The 12,523-nt window shown below is 51.4% G+C and overlaps 1 protein-coding gene and 1 long non-coding RNA gene across 4 annotated transcripts in view; one reads left to right on the forward strand and one right to left on the reverse strand.

Annotated features, from left to right (window-relative positions):
* The window catches only part of Rilpl1 (Rab interacting lysosomal protein like 1), a 37,546-nt gene extending 35,883 nt beyond the window's left edge, over positions 1-1,663 (reverse strand). For all 3 annotated transcript variants that reach the window (XM_006970685.4, XM_006970684.4, XM_006970687.4), the window contains exon 1: positions 1,353-1,663. In XM_006970685.4, coding sequence (XP_006970747.2) covers positions 1,353-1,661 — 309 coding nt within the window. In that variant the 5' untranslated portion in view covers positions 1,662-1,663. The remainder of the gene's footprint in view (positions 1-1,352) is intronic.
* Positions 1,664-3,609: 1,946 nt separating this feature from the next.
* Positions 3,610-7,462, forward strand: LOC121825429 (uncharacterized). The gene is made up of 2 exons (XR_006067704.2): positions 3,610-4,054; positions 6,815-7,462. It is a non-coding gene; the product is annotated as an uncharacterized LOC121825429 (long non-coding RNA).
* Positions 7,463-12,523: the final 5,061 nt, after the last annotated feature.

Below are 12,523 nucleotides of genomic sequence, written 5' to 3' on the forward strand. Positions count from 1 at the left end.
GGTTTGAAACCAGGATGTCTGGCTCCAATGTCCCAGCGATCCTGAGATTCTGGAAATTAATTACAGGACCGAGGGAGGCACTTTCCGTCTCCAAGTGTGACCCTGGAAATGCAGCTGGCTTTGAAGAGCACAGTTTCCTTCCTGACCCCAGGGCACAGGACAAAGGGGGCGGCAGGGATAAACACAGCCAGCTCTGACCATAATGCTCTCTCACATACACACAGACACACACACACACACAGACACACACACACACACACACACACACACACCCATGGTCTGTCCTCCGGATGAGGCCGAACACCTAGTTTTGACTGTTGTCTCAGAAAACTTAAGATCCATCCCAACAGTACACAATAGAGGCTGGCCTGCCAGGGAGTTTCAGAGAGGCCAACCAAACTTCCTGAGGCCACACAGCAAGCCAGAACAGGTTCCAGCATCCAGAGAAAAGGAGTTTCCTCCCATCCCCGGTCGGAAGAGGTCCGTCAAAAGCGGCCCAGGCTGAGGTTTGGGCAGGAAACCACACGTCTCCCACTTCCCTACCCGGGGCACCTAGTCTGGTCTGGTCTGGTCTCCCAAAGGCAGATGACAGCTCCTGGGGGAAGAGGATGGGCCTGAAAGCCACTTGGAGCGATTCAGTGCCCCGATTCAACCAGACTGGGGAAGAGACCCCGGAAGTATCTCCCGAGGGCAGAGACTCCCGTAGGTAACCTGGGGTAAATCCCTTTGCATTCCGACCCTCTACTTCCTCATCCGTAAAATGAAGAATATCCTCACTTTATAGTTTTAAAAGAATCAAAGGCAAAGTCCAAGGCCTGGAAGGCACCTCGGGGTGCAGGCGAATAAACTGGGGGGACCCTGGGAAGAAAGTTGCTACTACGAAGCCCGGGATGGGGGCTCAGGACTGGCGCTCACTCTGAGGGCTCTAAGGGACTTCAGATAGGATGAAAAGGAAGGGCTGGCCATCTGGTGTCACACCTTGGTCACAAAGAAGGGTGGGCGGGGACTGACTTCCTTCCTGGAATAAAATAATACTAAGTACTGTGCCCACTGCATCCCATTTGATCCTTGTAGGTGGGTTCTACTGTAATCACCATCGGGCAGACCAGGAGACAAAGCTCAGAGAGCCTCAGCAAGTTACCCAAGGTCACACAGCGACTCTGTGCTCCAAGCCGGGCCAAGACGACCAGGGCCTCCCTCCCTAACCTCCCTCCCAACCCCTTGAACATTCTCTTGTACTCTAGGCACTGTGTACACTCATCCACAAGGAAACTAGCGGCTGCCCAGAACCGAATGGCACCCACGGAGTCGGAGCCCCTTGCCCGGACCGGCAGACTGAGGCCTCCGCCCACCTTCTGATGCTTGCGCTCCTTCTCGATGCGGTCCATCCTCTCCACGCGCAGCCGGTCCAGCTCCAGGCGCAGCTCGTCCAGCTCGGGAGCGACGTGGTGCCGGCTAACCAGCACCTCGAGGATCTCCAGGACCCTCACGACCTTGGGCATGAGACGCGCGATGGCCTCGCAGCCGTGCTGGTCGATGACCCTCTCGAACTCGTGGCCCACGAGCGACGCGATGTCGTACACGTCCATGACGGTCAGCTCCGCCACGTTCTTCTCCAGCGCCGACAGGGCGGCGGGCGGCGACCCTAGCGGCTCCTCCATGGCCCCGCGCGGGCCCCGCGCCGTCCGTCCACTCGCGTAACTCGTGAACTTGGGGGGCGGGAGTGGAGCGGGGGGGGAGAGCTGGAGCACCGCGGGGAGGATGGCGAGGGCGGCGGCGCGTGCGCAGGCCCGCGGCGCCTCCCGACTTGCGGCTCCGACACCGAGCGATGGTAGACGCGGGTCCCGGCCTGGGAGGCGGCTGGCGCCCGGTGCCCGGAGGGACCGCGGCCCGGAGACTCCTCCCGGGGTGGTGAATCCAAACTTTGGAAACGCCTAGTGACTCCGGGCGGCCGGCTCCGCCCCGCGGGGTACGCTGCGAGGCGACGTGGGCTTGGAGAGGGGCGCGCGTCTCCGTCCCCGGGGGTCCCGGTGCGCAGCCCCGCTGGTCCCGAAGCTCCGCCCCTGGCTCCGGTCCCGCCTCCCGGGCTCCGGTCCCCGCGACCCCAGCCCTGCTCCGCCTCCTCCAGCCGCGCTCCGCCTCCCGGGCAGCGGGGAGGCCACCGCGCACGGCCATTGGCGGCTGCAGGAGGGGGCGGAGTCTGTCTGCGGAGGGATGGGGTCATGGGGTGGGCTCACCCTGCGATCCAGCTCCTGCAGGACCCCGGCACCTAGAAGCTCTTTACTCCTCCGTTTCTCACCTCAACTCCACGGCTCCCCACCCTGCACTTCAGCAGGCGCCTCGGGGACAACAGTGCACAGCGCATAGGGGTCCTCGGTCCCCAGAGCCACCCAATGCACTACCCCGACTCCAGCTCATCCTGGGGAACCTCTGACCCCCTCGGGTCTACTCTCCCCTTGGCTCCGCTGTCTACCCCAACTCTGTGGCACACCACCCTGTGCTCCAGCAGAGTCTCAGGCGACTTCAGCCAACAACGCAAAGTGTCCTCGGTCTCCAAAGCCGCTGGCTGCCCCGCTTGCCCCGCCACTAACCCGCAGCTCCTTACAGCCAAAACGTCACTTGTCGGTGGAAGAAGACTGGCTGGGGATTTGGGTCTCAGTCCCAAGACTGGTCCTGAGTTCTTTTCGTTCTTTGGCTTCGACAAATCCACTTGTCCATCAGACTCCATTCCACCACACCAAGAGAGATTATCCCGAATCTGCCCCCAGCCCCTACTATTCTGTTCCCACGCGTGGAGGAGGAACCCGGTGAATTCCCACCATCGTGAACTGCCTACTACATACATAACATTAAGTTCTGCTTGAGGAGGCCCCCACTGTCTGACTGAGAGGTCCCCGGTTCTTCAGGACAGAAATTTTGTTGGTTTTGTGTGTTTTGAGTGGTTGCCTGCAACTCGCTATGAAGACCAGGGTGGTTTTCAAACTCATAGAGATCCTCCTGCCTCTGCCTCCTGAGTGCTGGGATTAAAGCACATTTTATCTCATTTACATTAAAAAAATTGAGAAAGCCCAGAGGTTGCAGTAGCCCCCCACCTCAATCTCTGGTTTTTTGTTTTTGGTCATCGTCCCCCCTTTCTCTCTCTCTCTCTCTCTCTCTCTCTCTCTCTCTCTCTCTCTCTCTCTCTCTCTCTCTCTCTCTGTGTGTGTGTGGTCCCAGTTACAAACGCCCAACCACTGTCTGGAAACATTTGATGTTTCCAGAAAGAAATAATTTATAAATTTTAAATAACTTTAAATATAGTATATTATTAGAGTAATCATACTTTATTGTTAAAAAGCCTTACTCTTGAGCTGGGCAGTGTTGGCACATGCCTTTAATCCCAGCACTCAGGAGTCAGAGGCAGGAGGATCTCTGTGAGTTCCAGGACAGCCTGGTCTACAAAGTGAGTTCCAATACAACCAGAACTACACAGAGAAACCCTGTCTCAAAAAACAAAACAAGCTGGGCGGTGGTGGCGCACGCCTTTAATCCCAGCACTCGGGAGGCAGAGGCAGGCGGATCTCTGTGAGTTCGAGGCCAGCCTGGACTACCAAGTGAGTCCCAGGAAAGGCGCAAAGCTACACAGAGAAACCCTGTCTCAAAAAAAAAAAAAAAACAAAACAAACAAACAAAAATCCTAACTCTTGAACTGTGCCTAATTTATAAATTAAACTTTATCACAGAGAAATGTATAAAGAAGCTGGGCAGTAGTGGAACACGCCTTTAGTCCCATCACTGGGGAAGCAGAGGCAAGGGGAATCACTGAGTTCAGGTCTACGGAGTGAGTTCCAGGACAGACATAGCTACATGGAGAAACTTTGTTTCAACAAAACAAACAGACAATGTATATTTTGTAGCTGGGCTTTTGTCTGCCCCCCAGGCTGCTGGACTGGAGGCTGCTACACTGAATGGGGTGGCTGTACTGAGATCAGTAGCCCTGGGAGCGACTTCACAGGAGGGAAACTGTTGCACTGGCGGCTGTACTTTCCTGTGGAATCTGCTGAACATCTGGAAGGTAGCTGACCAACACAGCCCAGCTCAGCACCGGGAGAACTCTCTCTGGCTCTGTTCCAAGCACACTGTGCATTTTAGCTTGTTTAATTATTTAATGTGTCTGTAAACCCTGGGGTGACTGTATCACTCCAAAACTGTCTCATGAGTGTGTGTGTGTGTGTGTGTGTGTGTGTGTGTGTGTGTGTGTGTGTGTGTGTGTTGGGGGCGGGGCAAGGTTTTTCTGTGAAGCCCTGGCTGTCCTGGAACTTGCTGTATAGGCCAGGCTAGCCTCAAACTCAGAGTTTTACCTCTTCTGTTTCTCAGAGTGATAAACAGATTGAGGTGGTGTGCACCACCACCACCACCCAGCTGTATATATACACGTTTTTTAAAGCAGAGTGAATATAGACCTACTGAAGATATCGGGCTCCAAGAAAGGAATACTCTTATTTTACTTATAAATTGAGCCATCTTGTTGACCCTATTTAGTTTACTTTAATTAATTAACCAACCAATGGATTTCTCTATGTAACCTTGGCTGTCCTGTAACTCACTCTGTAGACCAGGCTGGCCTCAAACTCAGAGATCTGCCTGCCTCTGCCTCCTGAGTGCTGGGGTAAAAGGTGTGTGCCACCACTGCCTGGTTTATCAATCAGTTTTGAAACAACATCTCACTGTGTAGGGTTGGTTGGTCTGGAACTCACTATATAGACCAAGCCCAGGCTGGCCTTGAACACGTAAAGATCTTCCTGTCTGTGCTCCAGAGTGCTGGGATTACAGGTGTGTACTGTGTTGCTCAGCTCCGTCTTTAGAATTTTATTAAGGTAATAAAGCACCTGTTCAGAAAGGTAAATATATTCTCCCAGAGTTGAGGAGGGATATATCAACAGTGACCCAGCATGGCATCAGCCGCATATCCCATTTTACACTTAGCTGGGTGGAGAGATCAGAGAAGGCTTCCTGGAGGAGGAGGGCCTCGGGTACAGAATAAAAGGCAGAGGTCACAAACCACCTGTGACGTTTGTGCAGAGGCTCTGCTGTGTGTTCATCAGCTGGCTTAGGTGGAGCCAGGGCAGGCTGGCAACATGGGGGGGGTAAGATAGTTACCGTGGTAACCAACAGACTCTAAGCCATTCATCAAGCTGTGTGAGCTGGGGGTCTGGTGGCACACACCTGTAATGCCAGCATGCTGGATGTGGAGGCAGGGGGACCATGAAGTGTGTGTGTTGGGGGAGGGGAGCAGATCAAGGAATTGATGACTGATGTAGCAAGCTCAGGGGGTGAAGGCAATTGCCACCAAGTCTTGTGACTTGGATTCCATCCCCAGGACTCACAGTGCAAGGACAGAACTGACTCTGCAAAATGTCCTCTGACCCTGAGTGTGCTAGGATGTGGGTGGCCACAGGTATGCCTACACACAAAAATTAACAATTTGAAATCTGAGTGAGGTCATGCATTTAGAAGTCAGAGGCAGGCAGAAAAAAAAGAAAAAAAAAAAAGCAAGAAAAAAAAACAAGCCGGGCAGTGGGAGGCAGAGGCAGGCAGATCTCTGGCAGGTGAGTTCAAGGCCAGCCTGGTCTACAGGGCAAGATCCAGGACAGATCTACACAGAGAAACCAAAAGAAAAAAAAGAAAAACAAAACAAATAAGTAAAAATACATAATACATACTTACATACATACACATACATAAAAGAAAAAAGAGCCGGGCGTTGGTGGCGCACGCCTTTAATCCCAGCACTCGGGAGGCAGAGCCAGGAGGATCTCTGTGAGTTCGAGGCCAGCGTGGGCTACAGAGTGAGCTCCAGGAAAGGCGCAAAGCTACACAGAGAAACCCTGTCTCGAAAAACCAAAAAAAAAAAAAAAAAAAGAAAAAAGAAAAAAGAACTACACAGAGAAATCCTGTCTTGAAAAACAAAAAAACAGGGGCTGGAGAGATGGCTCAGAGGTTAAGAGCACTGGCAGTTCTTCCAGAGGACCTGAGTTCAATTCCCAGCACCCACATGGTGGCTCACAACCATCTCTAGTGGGATCTGATGCCCTCTTCTGGCATAAAGTTGTTCACGCAGATAGAGCACTCATATACATAAAATAAATAAATTTAAAAAAAAAAAAAAAAAGAAAAGAAAAGAAAAAAAAAGAAATTGACCATGGAGCCAAGTTCACATTGCTGCTGTAGGACCACAGTATGGCTTCAGGAAAGTCACTGCCTTTTTATCTGGATTATTTTCATTTGTAAAATAGGAAACAGTTTCCATCATGGAGACTTTTGTCCCTTGGGGTTTTTGATGAGGGGTGTTTAAAGCATGTGAAGTCCCCAGAAAGGCTCACTGTCAATCTGTTTTAGATTTATTTTTTTTTTTTACACAATCATCTCTATTAATGCAACTGTTCATTTCTTAAAAATTCTTTTGTTTATGCGTGTGCAGTGGGTAAAGGCTGGGTGCTTAAAGAGGCCAGAAGAGGGCATCAGATCCCCTGGAGCTGGAGTCACAAGTTGTGAGCTGCCCGGTGGGTGCTGGGAACTGAACATGGGTCCTCTGCAAGAACAGTTCTTCTAACCAGTGACCCATCTCTCCGGCCCTGTTTTGCTTGTTGTTTGAGCTAAGGTCTTGGTGTGCAGCTCAGGCTGGCTCTGAACTCCTGGTGCTCCTCCTGCCTCCACTTCCTGGGTGCTGGGATGACAGGTGTGGGTCACATTGCAGGGCTTCAAACATGGATTCTCAAGATGTGGCCTGCCTCTATTTCTCTTGCTCCTCTGAATCTCTCTTCCCCCTCTCTAGGCATCATCCGAGCTTCCCTACGTGAACCTGTGAATCTGCTGGAACATATTCTAAAATCCCATCCCTCCTGAGGCCTCTAAGGGGCTGAGCTGGGATCTCACGCCTCTGCCAAGACGGGACAGATATGGTAATCCAAGATCACAACACCCCAGCTTCCACAGAAGAACCCAAGAATGCTGCTTTGCTGAGCCTCCCAGTGATGGTCCACCCAGCCCAAAAGGAAGCTCTGGTCTTGAGCGGAGAAGAGGACTGAATGAATGAAGAGTGGAGCGTGGCGGGCAAGTGTGGGCTGGTGATGGAGTGTGAGATAATAGAAACGGCAGAAAGAGGCTTACATCCCAGCACTTAGGAGGCTGAGGGTCAGGAGTTCAAAGCCAGCCTGGACTACACTGTGAAACCCTGCCCCTTCTCAAAAAAATAAAATAAGTTAAGTAAATAAATAGGAAGAAAGCAAAGCAAAAAGGCCAACCTGCTAGAGGACCCATCCATTCCAAATGGAACTGAACCTCATTGAAATAGGTACAGTGAGTGGGTGGAGAGAGCCTCCGAGGCTACGCTGAAATTCCAGCTCCTGGGAGTGGGTCACAGCTTTCTTCTGGCCTCCACAGGCTCCAGCTTGCATGTGGCGCACACACACACACACACACACACACACACACACACACACACACATAAAAATAAATTGTTAAGACACAGGCAGTCAGCCGCCGGTGGTGGCGCACGCCTTTAAACCCAGCACTCAGGAGGCAGAGGCAGGTGGATCTCTGTGAGTTCAAGGCCAGTCTGGGCTACAGAGCAAGATCCAGGATAGGCTCCAAAGCTGCACAGAGAAACCCTGTGTGTGTGGGGGGGGGGGGCCGGGGCGGAGACACAGGCAGTCTATTGCTCACAAACAGTTGTAGCCTCAGCAGCTAGGAGATGCTGACAGAAGGACCAGAGTTCGTGTATCTCCTGGATCACATGCTGAGTTCAAGGCCAGCCTCAGCAACAGGAGCCTGTCTAAAAAAATAAATAGGGGGCCTGAGAGATGGCTCAGCAGTTAAGAGCACTAATTGCTCTTGCAAAGGACCCAGGGTCAATTCCCAGCACCCACCTGGTGCCTTACAACTGTCTGTACTTCGATTCCAGGGGGTCCAACGTCATCCTCTGACCTCCCCAGGTATGCATGTGGTACACAGACATATATGTGGGCAAAACACTTATATAAATAAAATAAATGAATCCAAAGCTTTTTTAAAAAAATTAAATAAGGGGCTGGAGAGATGGCTCAGAGGTTAAGAGCACTGACTGCTCTTCAAGAGGTCCTGAGTTCAATTCCCAGCAACCACATGGTGGCTCACAACCATCTGTAACAAGATCTAATGCCCTCTTCTGGCCTGCAGTCATACATGCTGTATACATAATAAATAAATAAATCTTTAAAAAAATTAAATAAAAATAGGGGCTGGAGAGATAGCTCAGCTGTTAAGTGTGTGTACTTCTCTTGTGGAGAACCCAAGTTTCTCAGCAGCCAGATCAAGTAGCTCTCAGATACCTGTACCCTACTTCCAGGCTATCTTGCACCTTCTTCCCATCCCCCCAAAAATCTGCAGGTACACACTCATACATATAAATAAAAATAAAGTCAGTTTTAAAACTGTCTTACTCAGTCGGGTGGTGCATGCCTTTAATCCATCCCAGCATTCGGGAGACAGAGCCAGGTGGATCTCTGTGAGTTTGAGGCCAGCCTGGGCTACAGAGCGAGATCCAAGACAGCTAGAGCTACACGGAGAAACCCTGTCTCAAAAAAAAAAAAAAAATTGTCTTATTTAAAAATAAAACTTCACAGGTCAACTGTATGGCCTTTGCTAGTCTTGGTGGCTTGTGTTTGTTATCCTCACACTTGGGGGATAAAGACAGGAGGTTCAAGAGTTAAAAGCTGAAGCTGGAGGGATAGCTCGGTAAAGGCATCTGCTGATAACCTGAATTTTATCCCCGGGCCCCACATGGTGGAAGGAGAAAACCCACTCCTGGAAGGCTGCCCTCTGACCCCCCCCCACAGGCATGTGTGCACTTACACAAACCAAATATTAAAATAGAAAAGCTGGGCAGTGGTGGCACACACCTTAATCTCAGCACTCAGGAGGCAGACACAGGCAGGTCTCTGAGTTCAAGGCCAGCCTGGTCAACAGAATCAGTTTCAGTACAGCCAGGGCTACACAGAGATATCCTGTCTCAAAAGGTCCTGTGTTATGAGATTCTGTCTCAAAACTATTTAAGGCATGGTGGCGCACGCCTTTAACCCCAGCACTCAGGAGGCAGAGGCTCCTTATGTCTCCTTATGTCTGAGGCTAGCTTGTTCTACATAGTGAATTCCAGGCTAGCCAGTGTAATGGGTCTCTCTTTGGACTGTTAACTCCAGAATGATGACATGGAGACTCCTTATTAATTATGAAAGCTTGGCCTTAGCTTAGGCTCATTCCCAACTAGCTCCTAAAGCTTAAATTAATCTGTTTATATTAATCTACATTCTGCCACATGGCTCATTACCTCTCCTCAGTACTGTACATCTGACTTCCTCTGAGTCTGGCTGGTGAAACTCCTGGGCCTCAGATTCTTTTCCAGAGCGCCTATCTCTCCCGGAAGTCCCGCCTATCCTCTCCTGCCTAGCTATTGGCCGTTCAATTCTTTATGAAACCAGTCGGAAGGCGCCTTAGGCAGGTGAGGAAGGACAGAGAGGCTACTTCACACAGTGTACCAAAGATTATCCCAACGACAAGTCGAGGATACATAACAAGACCCTGATTCAGAAAGGCTTGGGTTGTTATACGGCTCAAGGGGAGAGGCTTGCCACCAAGCCTGAGGACCCGAGTTCTAGCACCAGGACTGGTAAAAGGAGAGAGCCAACTCCCAAGCATTATCACTGCCTGTCGCATACTTGGTGACATATCCCTCCCTGCCAAATGCCTAAACCGATAAATTAAAAACTCCTCCCTGCAAAGGCTTTCTTTTTTGGTTTTTTGGCCTTGTAAATAAAGACTTCAAAGAATGACAGCATCCACGGACTCTTGACCAACGCCGATCCCGCTGTGGGGGGAAAGAAGAAATATTTGTGCCAGCGGCAGGAATGGGATCACCCAGAAGAAAACTCCCCCAGAAGGCGTGGGGAGAAAACTCCAGGCCGGTGTGGGACCCCAGCCCCCCCGTGGGGTGGGGAAAGAGCCGCAGGCAGGTTGACACACCACAAGATCCCCTGCGAGCAGGCAAGCCCAAGGGGAGCAGTGGTTCCGCGGAAGGAGAAGTCACTGCTTCCTGGAAACTCTGGCCACAGGGGTCTGAGAGACCGGAGAAGGGCTGGCAAGGCGACCGTGGGGCCTGACGGTGGCGGGCGGGCTGCAGCCGCGGCCGTTTTTTCCAGCGTGGACGGCGGCGCTCAACCAGCAGCAGCAGCAGCAGCATTAGCATTAGCAGCAGCAGCAGCAGCAGCAGCAGCAGCAGCATTAGCAGCAGCAGCAGCAGCAGCATTAGCAGCAGCAGCAGCAGCAGCAGCAGCAGCAGCATTAGCAGCAGCAGCAGCAGCAGCATTAGCAACAGCAGCAGCAGCAGCAGCAGCAGCAGCAGCAGCAGCAGCAGCAACATTAGCATTAGCATTAGCATTAGCAGCATTAGCAGCAGCAGCAGCAGCAGCAGCAGCAGCAGACCAGGAATAGGCTCGAGCTGAAATCTCCCACTCCCACTCACCACGCCCTCCTCACAGCCCCTGGCAACTGCTGCCGCCCCGCAGCCCTTCTCTTTCCTACCCTGTCCTCCCCCTCCTTCCCGCGCCTCCCCCTTCGCTCTTCTCTACCTCCTCCTCATCTTCTGCTACCTGCCTCGCCCTCCTCCTCCTCTTCCCTCCCACGTCTCCTGATGTTCCTCCTCTTCTCCTTCCTCCCCCTTCCTCCGGCTGGAAGGGCAGAAATTCCAACAACTTCATCGCCCTGGTGTCTGACAAATCTCCTCCGGGCTTCCTGTCGCTCTCCAGGGGCTGCAGGGAAGGTTCGGGGCGCTCCCTCCGTCTTCAGCCTCCTTCATCTCACATCCTCGCATTTCAGACCCAAGATTCAGTAGTCAGTTCCAGAACGCCAAGGGTCAGAGCCTCACTCCCTGCTGACTGGAATGCAAAGCTGGCCAGTCTAAATACCCTTTTGCTCTGAGACCAAGAAATTCAACTCTTAGGTTGCAGCTTAACCATAACGGGAGTGAGAGAAGAACGCCAGCAGCAGCTTTACTCAGAATGGTGCAAAGATGGACATAAGTGGAATTTCTATTGTCGGCAGAAGGGATTGATAAATTCATCCAGTGAAGTACTACGCAGCAGTGAAAAAGGATTCTGTTATGCAATGGTATGGTGACTTTCACAAGCACGAGGTTGAGAAGTTCATTCAGCAAACACAAAGGAGAGGCTGAGCATGGTGGTGTATGGCTTTAATTTGGCACTCGGGAGGCAGGGGCAAGAATATCTCTGTGAGTTCGAGGCCAGCCTGGTATATAGCAGTGAGTTTCAGACAATCCAACAACCACCAGGAATTGAGAGCTTAGAGTGGTGGGCTCATGCCTATATTTCTAGCCCTTGGGAAGCTGAAACAGGAGGGTTGCTCTTCAAGTTTGAAACCAGCCTGGGCTGCCGCAGCCCTTCTTATTACCTAAACCAAATTGCCTGATTTCTTTCTTTCTTTTTTTTTCTTTTCTTTTTTTTCTTTTTTCTTTTTTTTTGTTTTTGTTTTTCGAGACAGGGTTTCTCTGTGTAGCTTTGCGCCTTTCCTGGAACTCACTCTGTAGGCCGCGCTGGCCTCAAACTCACAGAGATCCACCTGGCTCTGCCTCCGGAGTGCTGGGATTAAAGGCGTGCGCCACCACCGCCCGGCGGAAATTGCCTGATTTCTGAAGGCATTTGTATTTGGACACCTGGCTCATACAATAAACCTACAACGTACAGTTTGTTGCGTTTTCCCCAGATATTAAAATTTCCTATTTGAAATCCTGGCTGGGTGGCTGGGTGATGTTAGAATAGCATTTAATCTCTTCAAAATTAAAAATTAATGTTGAATGTCTACATGAAAACAAATTTGCCCTTGGGCGCTTTTCTAAAGAGCTGACCTGCTGGGGAAAGGCGGTGGGGGTGGGGGTGGGGGGGTGGGGGGTGGGGGCTGGAAGGTGGAGGAACATTCGCCAAGGTTGAGAGACTTCGTGTCTGTAAGACACTGTCACCACAGCTCTACCTCTCTCTTCTCACCTAAAGTGGAAAACTGCTGCCCCCTATTGCCTACTGGTCTCTCAAAAACAAAAAAAAAATTCCATGAGTTTTGCAAGGTTTGCTGTGCTCCCATTTTACAGACCAAGAAACGAGGGCTTAGAGCTCTGGTGGAACCTAGTCACAGTCACAGAGCTATGCCCACAAGTGGAGATGCAAGCCAGACTCTGGTCCCTTAGTTGGTCCAGTGAACTCACCCAGCATGTGACAAGGGAAAGTCCTTTGGTCTTTGGTGGCCATAGACCGCACAGCCTACGTAAAGCTGGGTCTTCTCAAGACAAGCAAGCAGTTGTATTTTCAGTGAGAACAAATGTGTGCTGTAAGCACAGAAGGACTGGTGAATGACCAACATCCAGTAATTGGGGCTGGAGATCGCTTCAGCCTTTAAGAGCACCAGCTGTTCTTCCAGAAGTCCTGGGTTCAGTTCCCAGCACCTG

Source organism: Peromyscus maniculatus, chromosome 23 (genome assembly GCF_049852395.1).
Source record: "Peromyscus maniculatus bairdii isolate BWxNUB_F1_BW_parent chromosome 23, HU_Pman_BW_mat_3.1, whole genome shotgun sequence".
Lineage (NCBI taxonomy): Eukaryota > Metazoa > Chordata > Mammalia > Rodentia > Cricetidae > Peromyscus > Peromyscus maniculatus.